The 26,053-nt window shown below is 29.8% G+C and overlaps 4 protein-coding genes and 2 pseudogenes across 4 annotated transcripts; 2 read left to right on the top strand and 4 right to left on the bottom strand.

Annotated features, from left to right (window-relative positions):
• Nucleotides 1-7,519: 7,519 nt before the first annotated feature.
• On the top strand, nt 7,520-9,181 carry LOC126554456 (SCAN domain-containing protein 3-like). The gene has a single exon (XM_050209537.1). The coding sequence runs from the start codon at nt 7,520-7,522 to the stop codon at nt 9,179-9,181; it is 1,662 nt and encodes a 553-aa protein (XP_050065494.1).
• Nucleotides 9,182-10,770: 1,589 nt separating this feature from the next.
• Nucleotides 10,771-12,736, bottom strand: LOC126554455 (uncharacterized). The gene is made up of 2 exons (XM_050209536.1): nt 12,486-12,736; nt 10,771-11,853 (listed from the first exon to the last, which is right to left on the bottom strand). The coding sequence occupies exons 1-2, from the start codon at nt 12,567-12,569 to the stop codon at nt 10,771-10,773; spliced, it is 1,167 nt and encodes a 388-aa protein (XP_050065493.1). The 5' UTR covers nt 12,570-12,736.
• A 3,165-nt stretch (nt 12,737-15,901) lies between these two features.
• Nucleotides 15,902-16,831, bottom strand: LOC126554460 (52 kDa repressor of the inhibitor of the protein kinase-like; annotated as a pseudogene).
• A 1,776-nt stretch (nt 16,832-18,607) lies between these two features.
• On the top strand, nt 18,608-19,771 carry LOC126554453 (uncharacterized). The gene is made up of 2 exons (XM_050209534.1): nt 18,608-19,390; nt 19,524-19,771. The coding sequence occupies exons 1-2, from the start codon at nt 18,623-18,625 to the stop codon at nt 19,569-19,571; spliced, it is 816 nt and encodes a 271-aa protein (XP_050065491.1). The 5' UTR covers nt 18,608-18,622; the 3' UTR covers nt 19,572-19,771.
• Nucleotides 19,772-19,971: 200 nt separating this feature from the next.
• Nucleotides 19,972-20,961, bottom strand: LOC126554450 (uncharacterized). Its single transcript, XM_050209533.1, has one exon. It carries the CDS (start codon nt 20,959-20,961, stop codon nt 19,972-19,974), a length of 990 nt encoding a protein of 329 aa, XP_050065490.1.
• A 1,909-nt stretch (nt 20,962-22,870) lies between these two features.
• On the bottom strand, nt 22,871-26,020 carry LOC126554451 (uncharacterized; annotated as a pseudogene).
• Nucleotides 26,021-26,053: the final 33 nt, after the last annotated feature.

Genomic DNA, 26,053 nt, shown 5'->3' with positions numbered 1-26,053 from the left:
GATTGGCGGGCGGGCGGGTCATTACTACTATTATTAACAAATACTATAAATGATAATACGAGAAAGTCAATGATAATGTGGCGAAAACTAATGCCCCCAGTTTCACAATTAGTGGTCTACCTTCGCCCCTTATTATTATTATTTTTGTTCATTAATAGACTAACTAACGAAGAGGAAACTAATAATATTTAGTTAAGGTAATATAAAAATAATTTAATGCACTTTCAAACTTTATTATATATTTACAATTTACATAATAATGATAAATAAATTATTTATAAATATAATAAATAAATACATATTAACCAATATGTGTTATAGACTATACCTAGTGATATAAAATATTAAAATATTTATTTTTATGGGAATGGGCCTTTTCGGCGCGGACGTTTCGACGATATGTCAATTCGACGATATCCGTTTCGGCGATTGACCATTTTGGCGATAGGTACATTGTCGTATCGTTGTAATATCACCATACGGTGTAGTATAGAAATTGTAAAATAATTTTAAAATGTATTGTATAATCTAATAAATAATTTTGAATAAAGTTATTTTAAATCATAAGTCAATAAATAAGTAAAAATAATTATAATTAAAGTTAATACAATTAAAAATAGATAAATACCTCAGTCACTTTAAATAATAAATAAATAAATAGGGTCAAGAGGGTAATTGTGAATAGGGGTAATTGAAAATACCATTAATGGAAGTTTTAGTTTTAGTAATAATGACGTATTTGTTGTGTTTTATAGTGGTAGACATGTGTTTCGGAGTTGTACACTAAGATAATTGATAACATTTTTAGGTTATGTTAGTAAATTGTTGTTGTGAAAATCACCTTAGTTTTAAACTGTGATACTAGGCTTTTACTGGTTTTTATTTTTGCGTTGCTCCTTCAAAATGTAAGTAAATATATACTTATTATACATTAAACTTGAACTTGATGCATCCGTGAACATAATAGTTATAATTACTTAATTTTAAATAACTATTACTAAAGATAACTTATAATTTACATTTGCCCCAAAAATTTTGGTTACGGGGTTTTTGTAAACATTAATTTGGGGTAAATGAGAACAGTAAAATATATATTAAAAACAATTACGTATAGTAATTAACAATACAAAACTATTCACGTTCTGATCCCAATCTTTCACTATTTGATGTAAACAAGTTCATAAGTAAATTTTTGTATTGCATAAGTAATATTTCTTTTTATATTAGGGTGAGAAATTATGTGAAAAAACGAAGTGGCCTTTGTTATACTCCAAATGATTTAGAAAAAGCTGTGAATGCTGTTAAAAGTGGAAGTCTTACATATAATCAAGCACATGAAGAATTTAATGTTCCTAAAGCAGTTGTATACAACCGTATAAAAGGAAGAAAAACTCCAATGTCATGTACAAAAGCAGGTCGGCCTCGTGTATTTTCTGATGATATAGAATTAGTTCTTGAAAAATGCCTTTTAGCCAGATCAAAAATGGGTTATCCATGCGATAAAAATGAATTTAAAGAGTTAGTTGGACATTTTATTAAGGAAAGTAATTTTATCACACCATTTAAAAATGGTATTCCTGGAGATGACTGGTATTATGGGTTTATGAAAAGGCATCCTAAATTATCATTTAAAAAGCCTGAACAACTACAAAAAGTAAGAAAAGATGCTAGAAAGCCAGAAGTAGTATATGATTTTTATGAAAAACTGATGGCTGTTGTTTTGGAAAATAATATACAGAATCACCCAGAGTTCTTTTTTAATGCAGATGAGAGTGGGTTCCACACAGACCCATCAAAACTAAGAGCAATTGGTGAAAAAGGACAACCTCTTAATCGTATAGTTGGAAGTTCAGGTAGAGAATCAATTTCTGTATTAGCATGTGTATCAGCCGATGGTAAATATTTACCACCATTAATTGTGTTCAAAGGATGTGCCGTTCAAGCTCGATGGACCTCACCTAAAGCCTATCCAGGTATATGATTCATTAACATATGTTATATATTATTTTTCCAATTTGCTAAATTTTTTTTTGTTTCAGGAACATTTTATGCTGTTAGTAAGAATGGGTGGATGGAAGAGTCTGTATTTTTTAACTGGTTTTGAAAGTCTTTTGTTCAACATGTTCAACAACTTCGTCAACATAATAACAATGAAAGCCAAACTGCTCTACTTTTATTTGATGGGCATTGTTCACACATAAGTATTAGGATATTGAAATCTGCGATTGACAATAACATAGTGTTGGTAAAATTTCCTAGTCACTTAACAGATAAAATTCAACCCCTTGACAAGTGTGTTTTTGGTCCGTTAAAAGTTGCATGGGATAAAAAACTTATTCAATTTGGTAAACAAATGGTAGGTAAAGGAGTTGGAAGATTGACAAAAGGCAAATTTTCAGAGCTATTGGGTATTGTATGGTTAGAGTCAATGAAATCTGTAAATATTATATCAGGTTTACACTACCATCAGTTTACCTCAAAGAGTACAAAAATAAAAAATACCAAGAACAGTTACAAGAAATGGAAATACTTAAGGAATTTCACCAACATACTACTTCTATTGAATTGACTGAGCCTAGCAATATTATTCCTGAAATCAGTATTAACTCTGAATCTTTCATTAGCTTAACAGAAAATAATTGTTTACCTTTTAATGAAATTAATTCTGAGTTTCTTGATTATCCGATATATATAGAACAACATAATTTATCTACAAGTAATAATACAATTGATCATTTAGGAACAACAGCTCTATCTGATATAACACCAGTTGACATCATTGGGATTTTTTCAAATCAATTAATAAATTTAAAATCTCAAAATATAACACCTGTTGTTCCTAAACAACAAATACCCCGTTTAAAAACTGCTATGTATGGTGAAGTTTTAACCACAGATGAAGTTATAACTAGGTTAAAAGAAGCTGAAACCAAAAAATCGGACAAACAACAAAAAAAAGGTTTGAGAGGCAGACCAAAAAAAAAATTATCAGTTCAAATTGATGAAGATCAAATTGAAAAAACCATGGAAATAGATATTCACAACCAAAGTTTGGAAGAGAGTTATGAAGTGGCTAATGACATTGGACTTGAAGAAATTGAATATCAAACTCCAGTATGGTCCGATATAAAACCAGGATGTTTTTTACTAGTTGACTTTATTGGTGGTCTAAGAAAAAAAACACATTTTAAATATGTTTGTTTGGTTAAAACTGTTGATGAAGATGATGGAGAAATAACAGTTCAAGGATTACAAAAGGAAGATGATTATGGTGCAGTATTTTCTTTCATAGACAATGACATTTCAACCATTACACCAGAAATGATAATTGCAATGCTTCCACGTCCAAATCAAAAACAACAAGGGAGAAAAACCATGTATGTGTTTCAAGGCTTTGTGACTGTAAAAGAAAAGTAGTTCCTAAAAATTAAACCAATACTAGTCAATAAATATAAGTTTCTATATTGTCCAGTTTTATATTTATAAATTGTTATAACTATTTAAATAAGAACTTGTTAAATTAATTTTAAGTACCTACTTTACATATTGACTGAAATGAATTTTAAAGGTGATAATAATTTTAATTTTTAATTTTATAAACTGTTTAACATTATATTAACTGTTTTATACATAAGATGTTTGTTAAAGAATAAAGAATCGTTAATTTTTCTCATATTAATATATAAAATCAGTCTTAATTTTTCATTTCCAATTGCCCCTAATATATATAAATGTAAAAATGATGATTGTTTTCATTTGCCCCAAGCCAAGTATTAATATTGGGGTAAATGTAAAAATGAATGATAATTAAATGACAAGGTAAACTAATAAACTTATGACTACTAAAGAACTATTGCCCCAGAGTTTAATCATATCCAATGCATACAAACTGAAATATGCATTTACATTTGCCCCAAATATATTGGGGTAAATGTAAATGTGTGGGGCAATTGTAAATGTGCTATAATTTATAAAATAATGGAAAATTATTGTGAATAATAATCAAATTATAGTCCTCAGATGTATAACTCAATGATAATGCTAAAAGAATAAAATAAAAAATATCCAAAAAGCCATAATTTAAGGTCATGTAAAAAACTTGTGAATTTAGTTTACAATTACCCCACTTGACCCTAAGTCGAAATAATTTTTATAGTTAATACAGTTAAAAATATATAAATATTAAATACCACAGTCACTTTAAATAATAATAAATAAATAAGTCAAAATAATTATAATTTTTTATAGTTTTTTATTTATTTATTTATTTATTTATTTATGTATAATAAACGGGTATTAAACCCTTTAGAAATTTGAACAAAAAAAAAAAATATAAGTACAGTTCAGCTTATCTTATAACATAATTTGGACACAATAATAAAGTAAAGTTAATTGTAACAATGTAAATAGTTAAATATATAGGACAGTAAAAATTAAATTAACAATAAATGGCTACAAAAAAAAAAAAAAAAAAAGAATTAAATAATAATTATAATAATTAAAATTTAAAGCCAGATAAACATTTTGTCTGAATACAAAACGCGTCATAGCAAAAAAATCAACATAATCCATTATACTGTTAGCCAAAGACAGAGCTCTGGGGAAAAACGAAGTGGAAGTATAATTATTTTTGGAAAGAGAAACATAAAAAAAGTTAGATTTTCTTAATATGTGAGTTTGTACATTAAGTCCAATGTGAGACAATAATTCAGGAGAATAAATAAGACCATTTAATAAGTCATACAAGAACATAATATCAGCAACATTTCTCCTCAAATCACAAGACACGATCCCCAATTGGGAAATTTGCAATTTATATGAATCTCTTGTGATTGGTATATTTAATTTAAAGCATAATAATTTTAGAAACTTATACTGAACATTTTCAATTAGACTGATGTATGAAAAATATTGTGGTGACCAGACAATTGAAACAAACTCAAGATGAGATCTAACCAGGGAAAAATATAAAGTTTTTAATGCATCGGTATTTTTAAAATTTATCGTACTTCTATTAATAAAACCAAGCATCTTAAAAGCTTTTTTAATAAAAGTGTTAATATGGATAGAAAAATCCATATTAAAATTAAATATAATCCTTAAGTCTCTAATGGAAGAAACTCGTGTAACTATAAAACTATCAATCAAATAATTATAGGTGATTATATTATTTATTCGAGAAAATGTTATGACGCTGCACTTATTTATATTTAATGGAAGGTGATTAACACGGCTCCATTGAACAAATTTATCTAAATTTGACTGTAATTTTAATGCATCATTTGGTGACTTAATAATTGAAAATAGTTTAGCATCATCAGCGAATAAAAGAAGATTAACTGAGTTATCAAAAATAGATGGTATATCATTAATAAATAATATAAATAAGAGGGGTCCTAAGTGAGATCCTTGTGGTACACCAGAGCTAACCAAAAAATCATTAGAAACATAACTATTAATTTTTACCACCTGGGAACGAGAACATAGATAAGATTTTATCCAATTGAAGAATGTACCATGAATACCAAAACAAGATAATTTATACCTATAATAAAATGTTGTGGTTAACTTTATCAAATGCTTTCTGAAAGTCAGTATAAATAGTGTCCAAATTGAACACGTTGATTTAAGGCCGAAAGGATTTTCTCCTGAAAAAGTAAAATGTTTGTAGAAATCGACATTTTGGGTCTGAAACCGTGTTGGTTATTAGAAATTAAGGGGGCCATAATTAAAGACAACTTTTTTGTAATTAAAGCTTCAAACATTTTTGGAATGATGGACAATTTAGAAATTGGTCTATAGTTTGTAACATTATGTTTATCCCCTGATTTATGTACTGGAGTTATAAATGATTTTTTCCAAATGTTAGGGAAATAACCTAAGCCTAATGATTTATTAAAAATCATATGAAGCGGACGAGCAAGAACAGAACTACAAGCTTTTAAAGAGATGGGTGGAATACCATCAGGTCCAGTGCCAGAATGAGTATTTAAAGAATTCAAATAATCAATAATTTCATTAAGATCAATAGTCCAGGAGCATAAATTCAAATAATTATTAGATACATCAGAAGGAAGAGGAACAACTCCATTGAACAGTGGAATATCTTTAGTATAGACACTGGAAAAATAATTTGCAAATAGATGGGCTGTCTCTGAAATATTAGTGGAAGACGAGTTATTGTAACACAATCAGGAACAGAATTATTAGACTTCTTTAGAGAGTTAACATAATTCCAAAAAGGTTTAATATTAGTTTGAATACTGTTTTCGATATTTGAAATATATTGATCATGACATATAGTAATCAAGCATTTACATTTTTTTCTAAGATTAGAGAAGTCAAAATAATTAGCATCCGAAGGAAATAACTTATATTTTTTGTGGGCACATTTTTTTTTTATTATCCAAACTCTGAGTTCGGCGTTAGCCCATATAAGTGAATATTTGTTATATATTTTTGTTTTGGGCACAAATAAAGAAAAAGAGTGATAAATAATTTCATAAAATTTATCGATAAGCGATTTGAAAGATAAATTATTATTCAGATTAAGATCAAAATCAATACTCCGTAGAAAATGTGAAATATAATCAAAGTTACAGTTTTTAAAGTTATAAACAAGCGGAAATTCAAAATGTTCATTAACCAATGCACTATTAAATAGTACTATAAAATCTAATGGTGGATGATAATTATCAATTATAGGAACAAGAGATTCTAACGAATGCAAAATATTAGTAATTTCAACATCAGCACTAATCATTATGCAATCAAGAGTACGACCACTACAGTTAAGAACAGGGTTAACTTGTTTCAAACTTAAATAATTTAAATAACAGTTAGAAATTAGAGAACCTGCATTATGATCTTGAGTGATTGGATTAATAGACCAGTCAAACTGATTTAAATTATAATCACCAGTGATAACATAATTGTAATCGGGGTACATAAGATATATAGCAGTGGTTCTTAACGGGGGCGGTACCGTCCCCTTGGGGTCATTTCGGTCTCTCTAGGGGGCGATAATTTTGAAGGGGGCATTGAGGGGGCGGTGAGCTTTTTCAAACTCGGTGATGAAAAATAATACAATTTATTATTATTATATAACATTACAAATAATTGAACGTGAAATCAGAATAGTTGTAATTGCGACAATTGCGTACGCTATGAAATGGCATACGGCATGTTATCTAATCGCATTTTGCGTATCGGAAACGTCCTGTTTATAATAGATTTATTTTTACATTTTCAACCATAACTGGACTATTGTATCAGTATCAATACCTTGCACTCTTGCAGTACGTGATTGATATCGCTACAGTGAACGTCGCGTTTTCGAATAAACTAGTGTGTTTTTCTGGCAACACTTATAAATATTTTTATAATGAGTGATCATACTGCAAAAAAGAAGTGCCGTCAGTATTTAGTAGAGTATCTAAAGTTTGGTTTTATCGCATCACCACTTAATGTACAGTTACCGTTTTGCCTTATATGTGAAAAAACATTTTCGAATGAGGCAATGAAGCCATCAAGAATGAAAGATCATTTATCAAAAATTCACTCCGATAAACTGGAGAAACCACTTTCGTTTTTTCAGGCTCTTAAAGCAAAAATTGAAAAACGGTCTACTGTGAATAGTTTATTTAAAAAACAAACATCTGATCTTGATAAAGGACTTTTCGCTTCGTACAAGGTGTCTTTATTGATAGCAAAAAACAGTAAACCTCATTCAATCGGTGAAACTCTTATTTTACCGGCTCTCAAGGAAATAATCGATACTATGCTAGGAGAGGGTACTAGCAATAAGATGACTAAGTCAATTCCTTTGAGCAATGACACTGTCTCCAAAAGAATTGATGAAATGGCAGATGACATCGAAAACAAACTTATCAATTATTTAAGAGAAAATAATTTTGCACTACAGATTGACGAATCAACTGTGACAGATAATAAAGCTATATTACTAGCTTACGTGAGGTTTATTAATGAACGTAAAGAAATCGTCGAGGAATTATTGTCTGCTACAAGTTTGATCACTGATACCAAAGGGTCGTCGATTTTTCAAGCGGTGGAGGAATATTTTATCAGAAAAAATGTCCCCTTGACAAATATTATTGCATGCGCAACGGATGGCGCTCCTTCGATGACCGGTCGTCATGTTGAGTTTATAGCCCACTTAAAAAAAGCTGTCCCAGGTGTTATTTGTGTTCATTGTGTTATACATCGCCAACATTTAGCTGCTAAAAACTTAAGCGGTGTGCTACACGAAACCCTTCAATTTGTCATAAAAGCTGTAAACAAGATTAAAGCAAGTTCACTCAATGACCGCATGTTTCGAGAACTTTGTCATGATAATGATGAAAATTTTGAAAGATTACTTTTGCATACTGCAGTAAGGTGGCTTTCCAAAGGAAAATGTTTGTGTCGTTTTTTTGCATTATTTGACTCTATCATTGAATTTTTCGATAAAATTGATCCTGTCTTAAAAGAAAATTTGAAGCAACGAAAAATTGAGATTGGGTACCTCACAGATATTTTTGAAAAGATGAATGAAGTCAATTTGAAGCTTCAAGGGAATAAGATGAACTTTATCAAAGCCAAAGGAATAATTTCCTCATTCATTTTTAAATTAGATCTTTACAGAACAAACATAAATCGTCAAGAACTGAGTCAGTTTCCGAATCTCAAGTCATGTTCAGACGCAAATGGTTTAATTCCAGAAGACGAAATTCTAATTTTCACTGATCATATTTTGCAGCTCAAAAAAGACATGAAATCAAGATTTCAAGACCTACTTGAGTTACAAATCTGTAATTGGATTTTAGATCCATTTTCGTTTGAATCTGTGGAAGATCTCGAATCTCATTTACAAATGGAGTTTATCGATCTTAAACACGACTGTGAGGCACAACTTGTTTTTAAGCAGGTTGGTTACGAGCTTGCCTGGATCAAGCTTAAAGACACTTATCCACAACTATGGCAACAAGTTAAATTGTTGCTTCTCTCTTTCCCGTCAACGTATCTAGTTGAAAAAGGATTCAGCGTTGTTGTTCAGCTTTTGACGAAACAAAGAAATCGGTTGGACATTTGCAACAAAGGTGATCTACGTTTAGCTTTGACCAATATCAAACCGGACATCGCTACATTAGCAGCTACTCATCAGGCTCAGGGCAGTCATTGATCGGTATAATTTGTATATTTTATAATTTTTTTTTATAGTTCAGTAAATCTGTTTGTGTAGTTAAGTATTAAATTGTTTTTTTAAGTGGTGTAAAGTATACTGGTGTAAAAAATAACTATCTAAAAATAAGAGTTTTTACTTTAATAGTTTAATTAATAATGTTATAATATACTGATGATTAAATAACTATTCAAATATATATATTTATAAGAAGAAAATTTAATTTTGCACGAGGGGGGGCGTTAGCAATTAGTTATTACGATAAAGGGGGCTTTGAACTAAAAAAGGTTAAGAACCACTGATATATAGACTCAATGACCTCACAGTGCTTAGAATATACATCACAAGATCTGTCAGGTGGAATATATATGCAACCTAAAATGATTTTTATATTATTCAAAATAAGTTTCAAAAAAATTTGCTCAATACCCAAAACACTAGAGACATTTAATACGTCACAACTTATTATTTTATTTATTGCAATTAGAACACCACCACCTCGTTTTTTCCCATAGGACAAATTATTACGATCATAATGATATAAATTATAATTAGTGAAACCAAGTTCAGAGTCGAAAACATTATCATTTAGCCAGGTTTCAGTTAAACAATTGTTGGAGTTCCTCTAATGTATTTAATGATTAGATCAATTTCACCATTTGTCCTACGAGTCTAGTTCATCCCGAAGTTTCTTCATATAGTTTCTCTGATAAAGAGTGCGATCCGAACAGATACCAATAGTGGAAGGTGGTTGTAATGATAACAATTTTTTTTTTGACTTTAATATCTCAAACACATCATCTGGTGCGCTGAATACAGCCTTAATTGGACGGGGATTATTTTTACCATGAATACCGAGACGAATAACTTTAGACGGTCTAATATTCCCACCGGTAATAATTGAATCAATTACATTACTCACACTATTAGAGTCATGATTAACTCGGTCGACTGCATTGTCTAAGTTGAACTCTGGAACGTTATAAAATATTAAATTAGAAGCTCTGATATTGCGTTCCCCGACTTCACCAATTATGAATTCCTCAGAATGATTTTGAACATTGTTATCATTTTTCTGACTCTTTAGCTCATTAACTTCAGCTATTAAACGATTAATTAATAGTTTGAACTCGGGAATATCACGTAACCCGCTATTGCATGCTTAGCAAACGAATTTCAAATTTCGATTCTTAAGACCAAGACATTTAATTTCACTGCTATTAAGACCCGAGCACTTGTTATGTGTTAAAAAGTTACAGCCATCACACTTAATAGGAACATCGAGTTCAGCAAAACCAAGATTACAAATATAACAATTAACATTATTGGAAGCCATAAATAAAAGTTACGAATAATTACAACAGAATAAGACAGTAACGGAGAGATAAGCACAACCTTACGGTACGACTGTACGAACTGAACTGATAATTAGTTAATACAATTAAACATATATAAATACCACAGTCACTTTAAATTATAAATAAATAAGTCGAAATAATAATAATTTTTTATAGTTAATACAGTTAAACATACGAGTATAAGTATAACATTATTATTTAGCTAATATATAAAAAAAATTATCTACAATTTTATTTTAAAGCAATATTATTTGCTATACCTCTTAGAAATATCATTTTATTTTGCCCGTCATAATTATTTACTAACCTTTTTATTATTTTATCTGTGTCTTGGAATTTTTTCAACTTCCTTGGAGGACTATTTCCCGAAACAAGATTTGCATAGTACGTGTCACGTCCAGCTTGAATTTTTTTTAAATTCGCAATGAAGGTCCATATCGTTGAATGAGTACCCATTTGAATATTTAATCGTCGATTTGCAGCCTCTGCATGATTATTCGTCCGGTCTGTATCATATGATATTCGTTGGTGAAGATTCCACATCACAGGAGAATATCGCGGTTTTCTTCGTCCTATACGTCGATTTTTCTTCCCAATGTAAAATTCTTCAAACCACTCAAATAGTGGTAAAAGCTCATCTGGAAGTTCGTCTGCCAATTCATCTGCAGCCATATCTAAGTCACATAATGGTATAAAAGTCAATGCAATAATAGTTTTGGTTGCAACACAAAAGTTTGCTTCATTATTATATTTTGATAATAAATGTAATTCTCCAACTTTTTTCAAAAAATTTTGGCTTAAATAAAAATAACATCCAAAACTATTTATATTTTCAAATGAATTTTTTATTGCTGTTATGGCACCAAGTTCAAAATCACAAGAAACTGATGTTGGCTGGAGATCAGGTTGTAATTGATTAATCATACTAATTAATTGTATATATGTTTGTTCCTTTTTGTTAGGTAGTAATGCATAAACTGCAGGATGCACTCCCTCTAAGAATTCAGTTAAAATAACATAAACTTGGCTAAATAGAGTAGGTGCCACTTTAAAAGTTCCATCCATGTACCATATTTTGGAATCTTTTAATAACTTGAGACCAAGTGGTCGACCAAATATTAAAATTCTTTCATTGCTAGGCCCACTATCAGCCAATAAAAAATTTTCATTAATACCGATTGATGGTGAATAATTTTTATACTCATCGGGTATCTGTAAAGATAATAAATCTGATGGATCACATGAAGCTGCTATTTTATTATTTCTTATACGCCAAACTTGTCGTTTTAGAGCTTCGGAAGATTGTAAAACGCCCTATAAATTAAAATAGTTATTTATTACTGTATATGGACAGTAAAATAGGGTGACCATTGAATTGGCTCCCAATATTAGGTTAGGTACCTAGTCAAGACTTGAATTGGCTCCCAAGACAGGCAATATTGAATTGGCTACCAATATAATTTTTAACAAGTGGTTCTCAAAATATTAAAGTAAGTACGCGACTTCAATTAAAATAAATTCAATTATACATTAAATAATAAAAATGCATGCATAGAAAAATGCTAATAGTAATACGAATAGTCCGTAAAAATTGTTAACAAAAATAAAAGTAAAAACACGTGACTTAATTAAAATTAATTCAACTAAACATTAAAATAATTTAAAATACAAATATTCCATCAAAATTGTTAAAAATATTACAGTCGCGTAATTTTTCAACTTTTATATTTTTAACGTATAGACGTACCTATAGTTGAATTTATTTTCAAACAATTTTGATAACCAATGGATTTATAAAATAAATGTGTAGGGAGCCAACTCCATGCATAAATCTTGGAAGCCAATTAAATACATAAAAATGACGATTACCTGAGTTAGGGAGCCAATTCAATAGCTCCGTAAAATAGGTCGATTATAATAATAGAAAAATAAAATATAATGTATACCTTTGCTGCATCTGATAATCCGTTTACACATTCGTTAATTACACAAGACGTGTGTTCCATTGTTAAAACAGCTCGTTGTCGCATACTCGTTAAAGCCGTGTCTGCTTCTATTCTAGCTGCTTCAGAATCATGACAATGTTTTTTATCAGAAAATTTTAAAACTTTAAAACCATGAATATCGGTATGTATTCGAGCCGGACAAGACAAATCTTTACGACGACATCGCCAAAACCGTTTAGTTTCGTCCGCACTAAGCTAATCGAATATATACATAAAACCATCCACGGGGATCACATTTTTATTTCTTTTTGATTTTACTTTTGACATAAGGATTTCGAATGATAAAAAAAATAAATCGCGATGATGGTTACACACAAAATACTTGACTATATAATACGTATAAGTACTTTACTTTCCGCCGACTAACTAAAAATTATAAAATTACCAGATTTCATATCGTGACCACCAAGTGTAGTAATAATAACAATAATTTATACTAATTAAGATAAAATTTCTACACCACACACCATAGCTATAACAACAATAACTTAAAGTAATAAAGATAAAATGTCTATATCACACCATATGGCGATATTACAACAATACGACCATGTACAGATATAAGTCAATTGCCGTATCGCCGAATCGGTCACGCGCCGAAACAGACATCGCCGAATTGACATATCGCCGAAACGTCCTAGATCCTATTTTTATGAATGGGTAATTTTTTTTAACTTTTTGTTAGCTGTTTTAATTTTGTATTTAGCTATATTATTATTACAACTTTTTATGTTAATATTATTTAAAACATTTATAAATTTGTTGATGAATTTAAGTTTAAATGTATTACATATATTTATTGTCCTTATACATACAGTCTGAATTAAACTAATAATTTTACTTCTTACATTGGCTTTTGATTCCAATAACATTTTTTGAATATTTTCTTTAAATAAATAAGTCATTCTTTTACAAAAATCAATCGTTGAATCAAATGGATACAGCAAATCACTATTTTCATATTCTTTCATTTCAATGAAAGTAGTACATGGGTTGAATACAGCTGTGTTACTTTTGTTTTTTGCTGCCAATTGATTGATGCATTCAGGATGTTCAAGTTTACTGCATGCCCATCCTGTGGCATAAGTTACTGCAGATGAATTATGTGGATCCATGAGTATACTGTTAATATTTGTTAATGAGTAATGACAAATATACATCTAGTATATTGTTATACGTTTCTTCGTCATTTTCAACTGTATTATCCCATGAATTAAATGAATTTACTTGTAATTTAATTGTTTGTATTTCATTAAGTTTGGTTAAAAATTGGCAGGCATCCATTTCACAATTTCATTCTTTTGATAGTGTAAGCAAATTATTATACATCAACATTCTTATTGCAGATTGAAATTTAGTAGCATCTGGAGTTGTATGGTTACCACCTTTTGCTCTAATTATGGAAAATACATTTTCAATACAATCTTGAGTTAACCTTCTGGTAAGTAGAAATTCTATGGAATATTCTGTGATTAATTCTTCAAACAGTAACTTAAGTGCATTTATATTTTCTCTCCATCCTTTGACACACGGAGACTGCTTTCCTGACTTATTATGAATTTTCAAATTATTTAAAAACTTATCAGCATTTTTTAAAAATTCCCAGTGACAGGAATCTTTGGTCAATGGTCTCCTCAAATGTTTTGGTTCATTATATGTTATACTATTAAAAATATCAAAAAATGAAATACATTTGGCAGTGTATGTTGCTTTACTTCTCATTTTGTTCAGTGCCACTAGTGTTAATATACCAGAACTAACTGTGTGACTTAATGTTTGGGTAGCCAAACCAACCCGCATTGGGGAGAATGGTGATAGATCCATGTGAATGTTTTTTTTTAATTTTGGTGCTAATCTCAAGGTTTTAGTTTTATCTAAATTATAAAAAGTAACCAAATCTTGCCAGGAATATACTTCACCATCATTGGAAATGTCATACTTTTTAAAGTTATTTCTTACAGATTTTATAAGGTGTGGGCTATCATGGAAAAAATAAATGTTTTCACCTTCAAAATTAATGTAAGGTCTTGTATAAATGACTCCAAACAAATTACGCATGCACAAATTATTCGTTCCTTGATTACAAATCATCACTTTTGGTATAAGTCCTATTTTTTTAATTTTGTTATTGTATGTGCAACAATTTGTTGAAGCCTATATCCTTTGACTGGTCCACTTGAAAAAAAGTACCCAATAACTTGTTTCCAAAGAGTAGTGAGACCTTTTATCATTACAACTAAGGCTTGGTCACAGTATTTAATATTTTTTAAATCAACTATTGAATTATCTGCAAAATCTTCAAAACCACTAAATAAATCATTTTTTGAATTGTATGAAATTAATTTTTTGATTGACATTTCATCAATGATTATAGACACTAGTTTGTCCTTATCTTCAACAGACGTAAACTTAGTTTTAAGTATTTCAAAAATATTTGAGTTCAATCCACATGAAACATCTAATAATTGAAGCCAATTCCTTAATGATCGTACAGTTGGAAGACATAGCCATATCTGCATGAATTTATATGATTTTTGTGAATTATAATATAAACTAAGGGCAAATAATTTTTAATTTTCCTTGTACCTTAAACCTTTCTTTTTCACTTGACTAAGTCTTAGTTGTGTTTGTAAAATAAAATTATTCTTTATGGTATTTTGGAAAAGCTTTTTTTTTCCAAAACATTTAGACTTTTATTTTAAAGCATGGCTATTCTCAATTTTTGTTTGGACACTAATTTTTGGTAAGCAATTATTTTTAATTTCAATGATTTTTGTCTTTCTGAGCATAATTGTTGATCATGCATATGGTGTACAAGTAATTTGTAACTTATATAATACAGTATTTTTATAATAATTAATTAATAGGTGCCTACTATTATTAACAGTGGTTAATAACTACCTACTCTGTATATGGTGTATACTCCAAACATAGGTTAGGTTAAAACTTAGTTAGCACTCAAAACTTTTTCAATGAAATTGTTAAAATCTAAAATTTACTTACAACATTCAACAATCCATTATCCATAATCCATACCAAATCAAATAAGTAATAATAACAAAAAAAATACATACATGCAACAAATAATATATTAATATGCAGTATAATAATTAATAAATTCAAAAGTATGATTGCTGGGCAATTTTTTTGATCATGTTACTCATTGCCATTTTGTACTAGATCACATAATTATGCTTATTGTAAAAAATATTACAGATTGTATATTTCATAATAAAATAAACAAAAAATATTGAATAATAAATATTAGATATATTTTATTAATTAACTAACTAATAATAGGTATATTATAAATCTAAAAGTTACTTACAAGCATTATTTCGATAAGTTATGCTATACACAGACACAAAAACAAAAACAAAAAACCACACATCATTGGAAAATCAATACTTTCATCACTTCGTTCAGAATCTAAAAAACACACTTACGTTTCTTAATATTATTTTCTGAAGCTGTTGGTAGTGGCTTAACAGTTATAATATTTGGAGATTACAACTCAGACTCTGACTCAATAAAAAGTCTACGATGGCATAATTTATTCATTGACTTCTCTTGTACTTTAGATTTACCTACATGTTAATTTAAAAAAAAAACAAGGTAAATTATAAAATAGTGCAAATAGTGTAATTAAATAATAAATAGTTGTAGTATAAAAAAAAAATAGAACTAACCTTGGGAATTAGTAATGGATTGTACCACATAAGGACTCAAAACTTTAGGTAATGATGTTAATACAGATGGAATAGAGTCTTTGAACAATAATCTATATATGTACATATGTAATTTGAAATAATTAGGAAATTAGATAATATTTACTAATATTTTCTTTAAAATTAAAGGCTATACTATGTAAAAGTAAAACTCACGTTTTATTTCCTACACCTTTCCATATAATATAATCAGATGATTTAAAATGATCAGAACATATAACTCAGTTTTTGTTTAAAAATCTAGCACCTTCAGTTTTAAAAACATCCATAATTTCTGAACTTCCACACTACTTGACCCATTTTTTACACCTATATTAGTTTATACTTCAATCATTAAAATGTAATTTCTGATTGTATAAATATATTTAAAATTATATTACCAAAAATAATATCAAACTATTTAATCTACAATTGTTATTTATTTTTATTTAGAAGCATATTTTTCTGTACAGAAACTTACAATTCTTCATTGGCTGGAAATCTATGAAAAGCCAAGTTTGGATTTTATTTCCCTGTATTGTAACAATATTTTGTTGAACATGACTTCTTAGAACACATTTTTATAAGTTTTTACAAAACGAATGAAAACAATTTACAAAATAAATAGTATAGACATAAACTAATTAACTACAATTAGTACCTACCCGCATAGTACTAGAATTACCCAAGGAGATCCCCGGTAATCCGGAACTGGAGTATTGGGTAAGTAATGGGAAATCCAATACTACTTCCGTTATATTCCTAATGTCCTGTCCTGTGACAATCCTACTTCGGATAAAATTGGCATATAATGTTTAGGCATTCCTAGGATACTATTTTCAGTCCGAAATCATTCCTATGGTTATCCAATAGGCATTGCCCATTCATAGGTAGATTAAATTATAATTAATATGTATTATATTTAATTGTATTATATATATATGATAAGCTACGAAGACTTCAATCCTAATATTTAATAATTTGGGGGTTTTTGAAAATTTTTGCTCCCCATTTTTTGGCTACCGGCCCACCAAGATTTTTTCAGTAGTTCGCCGGTTCAATCTGGGCCCACTATAGGACATAATTTGGTTAAATTTCAAAACTAGCTTTAGACAACATTGAGTAATCAACAATAAACCAATTAGGAGCTGTAAAAGTTAATAATAATAATCATAATATATATAATTTTTATTAGAATAAATTATATATAAATTAAAAAAAAAAAACTTTATGACTGTAAGTATCTTAAGAACAATTAATAATTTTAAAATAAAACTTCTTAGGCATTAGCCTCTTTTCTTTTCATCCTTTCTTTTGAATGGCGTAGCCAACTACTAGTTGTTTTAATAACAATATCATCCATATAGTTATTGGGAAATTTCTTTCTTCCAGTTTCTATGAAATTATTTTATGAATATTATATTATTATATACAATTTAACTATTTATAATAAAAAATAATTATTATACTCACCACAAATAACACGAAATAATTTTAATGTTTTTATTGACAGTTTAGGTTAGTAGGGTGAAATGGCCGGTTCTGGTGACCTTCCGCTTCACCCCCCCGCCTAACAGCCGACCCACCATGTCCCACCCTAACCCCCGGATAATTACCCCCTCCACCCACCACCGCCTATACCGACCCACCCAACGTCACAAGACCCCCCCCGCCCTCCCAGCCGACCCACCATGTCCCAACCTAACCCCCCGAATCATTACCCCCTCCACCCACCCCCCGCCTATACCGACCCACCCAACGTCACAAGACCCCCCCCCCGCCCTCCCAGCCGACCCACCATGTCCCACCCTAACCCCCCGAATCATTACCCCCTCCACCCACCCCGCCTATACCGACCCACCCTACGTCACAAGACCCCCGAGCCCCTTCCCTCCCAATATCAACCCACCCTACGTCACAAGACCCCTGAGCCCCCCCCCACCCCCATACACTACGTAATCGGAGCAACATACCGCGTCACTGTCGCCCCGCCCATCACACTATTATCATGTCCTATTATCGCCGTCGTCGACGGTGGCGCCATCTGTCCGTACATTTGGCTGACGCGGTTCTTCCGCCCCGTATCAGCTGCTAAATACGATATGTTATCACGCTATCATGTTATCTTCGACGGTGGCGCCATCTATCCGTACATGTGACTGATGCGGTTTTTTCGACTCGCATCCCGTACGATATCTCCATGTTATCACGTTATTCCCCCTCCACGTGCACCGTATTTCGTGAATAGGTTAAGTTTAAATAATTACGCGGATTTTCGGGCCAGCTAAGTACAATAATTATTTTAGACAAATCAGTAACACTCTATTCGCTTAACGTGTAACAAGTGAATTTCATTCTAAAGGACAAAAAATGACAGGCAAAATTGAAACTATCTCTGTGGCTAGCGGCAAACGCGCGAGAAAAAATATACAACATTCGTTAATAGTGCAACCGCCTAACGATTTAATCGACTCCACAAACTTCGTCATAGACTTTGCGGGACGGAAATCCATAAACATCGGACTTGACGCCGCGAACGTTTTCAACGTGACCGTACAGATTATAACGCCATCACGACATGTATGCATAACAAGTGTTTTTCTGCAACGAATTTTCTCACTAATGTCGTACATTCTCTCGAATATATCTGACCCGGCGGTTAAAAGCCGCGATAGACTTTTTCTCAAAGACGAAAATAACACGTTGTCCAGAACTACTTATCGCGGTGAAAGGATGCTAGCCGTCGAATCGCACTTACAACAAGGATGTCGAGTGGTATTGAGCGGGAGTGATCTATTAAGAATACACGAAATGCAATGGGCCATCGGCGAATCGATCTCCCGCAAATCTAACGTCACGCGATGTGCAGTTATGGTTCAGATCGATCAGATAGCTACTTATCTAAGTACTAATGTTTATGCCGATAAATCATCGACCGCAGAAGAAATTTCAACAGCCACCCACAATATCCACCCCGATCTTCACGCGTTGAATATATTCCCGAATAGCGAGAATAGTTTAGTAAATCAGATCAAATTGTATGCGAACAAACAGTTGGCGATGTGTTGGGCGACTAATATTCAAAATAACGGAATAGATTACATCCCGAGCAATGACGGGGCCGGTGACATTGAAGAGGTGATTATTATACAGTACAATATTAAAATATATGTAATAATATAATATTATTTCGTATTACGATAAAATATGTAATATTATGTATAAAAATATATCTTATAACATGCATTTATACGTTTATTATTTTTCACAGCTTGTTGGATTCCACGAAAACGAGGGGCCGGCCATGTACACATATTAACGACGCCCAATGTCTGACCTCCACATCCCGAATGCTGACCGAATAATATTAAGATTAAACACATGTATTATGATATACAAATATATATATATGCACCATATGTTTGTATAGGGTGCTATTATTTTAGTCATAAGCATAATATAGTTATAAAATAAGATTTGTACAATGCACTGTTCCTTACATATTATATTATATTTTAGAAAAAATAAAAAAAAGTTGTTATGTATTTTTTTTTATTATTCCATTTATTACAAAAACATAATTACAAATATTCAATATTGGATGTATAATATATATTATATAGTTATATTACGATATAAGTGTCGTATGCATTCTATGGTAAAATGTGAATACAGATATACCGTACAAGGGTCGAATGCATTTTAATAAATAGTAAATATTATAGTTTCCGAACTTCTCCGGTAAACGGATTGTATTGCATCACTCGATCGTGAATAACTAGACAGTAGGCGGCCGTGTTAGCGGGAAAATTATTGGCTGCTTCTATTTCAAGACGGAGATCGACGTTAGAAATTTTAGCATCGTCGGTCTGTCGCGAACAATCTATGCAGATAAATGGTCCCAACTCTTTATATTTTTCTCTCGACAGATACGGCTGCGCGGTATCCCGTTCGTAATAATGTTTTTGGAAATCGGTGTAATTTTGATAGAACATCGTAAACAGGTTTTTGTCGAAACTTTCGTTAAAATCTTCATACGGATATTCGATTGAATTAATATACGCTTTAACGTTTGTCAGCGAACACGTATCGTAATCACCGCTGTAACCGTCCGCCACGCTTCCAGGCGTATTCGTGAGAAAAGCGATTATTAAACACCTAGGTTTTTCCACCTGCGAGCACGTTTTAACCATCCAAGAGTGTTTGCTCGTTTGCGGTAAATTCGGATACTCGCAAAGCTCCCAATTTCTAAAAGCGCAATTTATCATTTTTTTGCTATCGATGATTTTCATCAGCTTCAACAGCTCCCGATCGTCGACTTTGATCACTGGTACTTTCCACAACACTCGCGTTAGCTGAACTTTGACTTTGAACGCCTTAACCGACGCGGTAGCCATGTCCCCGCCCACCACGCTGGTATAATGTAGTGCGCTCGTATCCGACATCGATCTATTCAATATTAGTTGTTGACTGCAATTTATCAATATTCGCTTGTAGTCTTCGCAAAAACCGAAAACGTGTTTCAACGGAATACAGCCACTGAACGTGTTGTCTTTCACGAAATTAGCATTTTTGTTAGTGATATCCCAAGCAGCATTTTGCAGGATATTCGCATCGGCGGGTGAATACGAGCAGTAACCCTTCATAGCACTAGTTATTCCCGGTTTTTTAACCCGCTGTACCTCGGTAGAGTTTATTTCATACTTCATTTCGTTAAATAAATTTGCTAAACCATTATGTGCGATAGATATCTCAGTTAGGAGTTCGGCAGGTTTCGTTATTTTACCCTCTATATAGATAAAACTATCGCTTGGTAACGTATGCGCATCGCGATTCTGAATGGATATACGTATTTCGTCACCATTGTCGAGCGCGGACGATGAAAACGGTAAAAAAAATGTAAAAACATTTCCCGTATCGGAGATTCGTTAACATACGCCCCGCCTACATCCAAGAAGGATTTATCCATTGTTTTCGCGCAATATTAACACGGAATAGATATTTACTTGTTGCTAATTAAACGTAAAAATTTACGATTAACTAATGTCAGCTTTTTATTTTTTTTCAATGTTATCAACTTTTTTTTACGACGTTCGATGTGCTGTGGTGTGCTCCTTCCAGTGTTGCCATATAAAAATTATTGAAATCCTGAGGTAATGTTTAAAAATCCTCGGTTTTCCTGCGGACTCCACCAGTAAATCCTCGGAATTCCTGCAACTTTTTTTTTATCACGTGATAAACAAATTAAATAATTATATTGATTAAAATCTGGTGATAACTGATAAGTCATAATCATGCCTATTCTACACTGAAAAAAAAACTTGAATCATATTGATAATGATGTACGTAGATTTGATAATAACATTGTCAGTATAGAGCCAACAAAGTTTTATTGTGAAATTAATAAACCATGTTGTTGAAAATAACAGTTTTGAATTTATAATACCAATGAGTCAAATTGTCAATTCAACAATATTTATGGTTGAAATAATAATATATTTCTTATCATAATCATAATGATAGTCATAGTGACAATTATGTTTTGTTGCCAATACAATAACGTTTTTAAATACTACAAATAACATTGTTGAACCAACAAAATTATAATTTTTCTAGCAATTTTAATTGTTAATTTAACATACACATCTTATAATAAAAATTATATATATTCTTGTCAAGACAAAAACCTTTTTTAATACGACAAATATCATTGTTGAATCAACAAAATTATTATTGTTTCAATAATTTTAATTGTTAATCTTCAATTTATTTATTTGTAAATTTTCAAAATGATTAGACTTAAGTTAATGTAAAATGTATTTTATTAAATTCATATAAATTAATACAAAACAATCTCATTGAATCACTTAATTAAAAAATAACTAAAAAACAAAACAATATAATTATATAATTTGTGTTGTAAAAATTTACAGTTAAAATAAAAGTAATTAAAAAAAAATATATCAAATTGTAGTATAAAAGTAACATAATATTTATAGTTCAAACAAAAAAATTAATGTATAATGTATAAAATTAATTCAAAACAATATCTTTAAATAATTTATAATGTAAAAATTTACATCTGAAATAAAAGTAATTAAAAAAAATTCAAATTGTAGTATAAAAGTAACACAATATTTAAAGTTCAAACAAAAAAATTAATGTTTAAAATTAATTCAAAACAATATTTTTAAATAATTTATGATGTAAAAATGTACTGCTAAATTAAAAGTAATTAAAAAAAAAATTCAAATAATAATATAAAAGTAACAAATTTTTAACTAACATTTATATTATTTAATTCAAATAAAAAAATGCATGTGTAACATATGAAACTTAATTAAATCAAAACAATATCATCAAATCACTTATGTTGTATAAATTAATAATTGAAAAAAAATTCAAATTGTAATATAAAAGTAACGCAAATTTTTAGCTAACGAAGTAACAACATTTGTATATATTATTATATTTAAGCAATAAAACGTATGTGTAATCTATAAATCTATATTTAAAAAAAATACATACAGCTTAAAATATAACTCTAAGAGTAATAGTTAATAAGGATAATATGATAATTTATAATATGTAGAAAGAATCTAGTTAGATCCTGGTTGACATATTTTGTCAATATATAGAGAATAGTGGCAAGAATTACCTATGTATGCCAGTATGATTTTAATGGTCGAATAAAAGAAAGAAAATAAAAGTATTTAATTTAATTGTTTATATCTGACAAAAATTGGCTCAAAGTATGGTAAGGTTTGTCATATTTTGTATTAAAACAGTAAAAATATTTTTGTATAAATGTCCATACAATACTACTGGCAGGTGGATATTCCAAGTTAAAAAGATGAAAAATCTTAAAACATATGTCAATTGCAGATAAAATATTAAACATTCTATACTTTATGGAATCAAAATAAACAATAATTTCTTTATGGTTTAATGGAGTACCAACGAGAAGAATGAATGGTTGAATAGGCATATTTTCATTTCCAAGATGCAAAATATATTCTTCAATTTCGCCAATTGTATTTTTGAATACAAAAAATGTATCTTGGGAATCTCTAATTGAGTATTTAATTTGATTTTTTTTCCCATTACCATCCCTTGTTACTTTCTTAGAAGTAGGTACAAATATGGAATGTAGTAAATAAAAAAAACTGTATTTTTTCCACCTATAAACAAAATGTAATTTGTAGAATTTTATATAATTTAAATCAATAATAACAATTATCTTTAGAGGTAAGCGTGGATAGGGTCCAATGGAATTAGGATTAATCATAGGCGGAGATCAGGGGGGTAAGACCCAATACCAATTTATTTTTTACGGTAATATACCGAACAATTAAGTTACAATTCACAACATAAAATATTGTAATAATAATATTAATGTAATTATTGTAATAATAAATAATCATTAATTATATTGTGTTTATATTGTACATATTTTGTATCAATTGGCCATTAATATATAATAACATATTATTACAGGTACTGTTCTATTTATAGATGGGGGAAATATAATTTCATTTCTAATATTTGTTATTTCTCGAGAAGCGATAATAATTAATAACCCAACAGATAGGGGGCTATTATAGGAAAAACGCTATACCTGTATTAGACCCGTTGTAACGTTTATCATGATTGAATGAAATGTACCTAATACCTATTCGTACATTCTGATGGGTATCGTTCATTCGTATTCGTACAGTAATTCCGTAACCTTGTGCGTAACCGTATTGACTATTTTGTACTTAATTTTATTTTACTTATTGTTTGATGTTATTGGGAATACATTTCTTTTGAGATTGTGATTTAGATTTTTAATAAATAATTTAGTTCAAATATGTTTGAAATATTTAAATTTAAATCAAGGTTTTTCTAGTATGAGGAAAATAAAAACATGGCTAAGAACATCTATATACAACAAAAAGAATTTAAAGAACTTTCAGTATTATGTATTGAAAAAGGTAAGACTAAAGTTTTAAGTAATGAAGCTATTTTTTTTGTTTGTAAGCATTTAAGATATTGTGATAACGAAAATCTTCCACGATTTTGATGAGTGATTTAATGTAAAAATTGTCCCTACAGGTCTGTTTGGCATCTAATATTTGAGCCCCCTTCAATATTTCATATAGAATCTCCGCCTATGGGATTAATTATAGTAATTCACGATTAACTTATAATTTGATGTAAATAGTGTAGTAATTTTGTATTATGGTAGTAACAATAAATATAATTACTTTCTGTGATGCAGGAAGAATTTTTGTATTCTTCAAATAATTTTCTACTAGAACTATCTTTTATTTTTATTTCGAAGAGTTCCTTAACCTTGATGTGTTTTTGTTCATAAGAATTAATAAAGTCTGGGCATTCTGGATACAATTTTTTAAAATCAATGTCAACCTATAATAAGTATATCATATAACATTTTTATTTGTAATTAATTGGTTTGTATATATTATATAAGTGAAATTGGTAAAAAATTTGATTGAACTTACTAATCTAAACCCATAAGGCAATGTGTAAGGCTTCCACATTCCCATTATTTCTTTTGTAGAATTAGTGTTTTGAATGGAATTGAGTCGATAATTTACAGTTTCCTTCCACAACTTTTCCAAATCATTAAAATTTGAAAAATTATTATTGTTTTTTATTTCATCTACTGCATATTGAACACTCTGTTCCGGCTCTAATAACAGTAAAAGAAAAAAAAAAAATCAGTATTTAAAACTTAGGGTAAGGTCAAGAATAAGGTTTCTAGTTTCTTTACATTAGAGTAGTTTATAATATTATTGCAAAATATAATAAATCAGTAAGTTGAAAAGTGTAATACAAATGCATCAAATTAGGTACAAAATTGAAAAGGCACTGCACTTAAATAAGCTAAAGAAACATTTTTGAGCGACTAACTGTAGAGGTTTGATTTTGTAGTTAAATTAATAAAGGTAGTGTTTTTGAATAATTATATATACTTTTGCAACATATTTGTAATACCAATTCAACTAACAATTTAAAATGTTCTATATAATCTTACCAAACTCTGTGCAATGCTTACGACCACTATGTTTTTCTTGATTTCTAGAAGTCAACTTTGTTGCCACTAAACCTGTTGTCTTAAGAAGCCTTATAGAATTATAATATTTAGCGTATAATTTTCCCTTAGGGTTTTTATTTGAATCGTGCTTCATAAAATACAAATCCTGTAAATAGCCAAAACAGATTGTACTTAAAAATTTTAGGTAATATTAAATAATAGTTATTTACTTTCACTTCTGTAGGAAATATAGACACTAATTGATTTGCCAACTGTTCTGCCAGGTTCACAGACATGTTTATCTTTTTAGTGATGACCCAGTTAATTACAGTATCTACTAACATTGATCTTATACCGTCATTCAATTTTTGGTTTGACTTATAATATTGAAGTATCATTAAACCAGTGTTTGATGAATTTAATACTTCTCCTAAATTTATACTTATATTATTAATATTATTTTGATGATGATATTGAATAGGTTGATTAGTAGAGGCTTTTAAATTCAACTGTGGTGTGTTGGTAGACTTCATATCATTTTCTTGAGTTTTTTGCCATTTTTTTAAATTATATACAAACAACAGTCTTATCCCTAATGGAAAATGTTTTAGAAGTTCATAAGCTTGATCAGCTTCCATAATTATTATACCTTTCATACAGATAAGTTCATCTAAACAAAAAGATATTTTAATTTTATATTTTTTAGTTTAATCATGTAATAAATAAAAATGTAACAGGTATTCACCTAGTAAAGTTTG

Source organism: Aphis gossypii, unplaced genomic scaffold (assembly GCF_020184175.1).
Source record: "Aphis gossypii isolate Hap1 unplaced genomic scaffold, ASM2018417v2 Contig00509, whole genome shotgun sequence".
In the NCBI taxonomy this organism is placed as follows: domain Eukaryota; kingdom Metazoa; phylum Arthropoda; class Insecta; order Hemiptera; family Aphididae; genus Aphis; species Aphis gossypii.
This window is presented reverse-complemented; position numbering and strand designations above follow the sequence as displayed.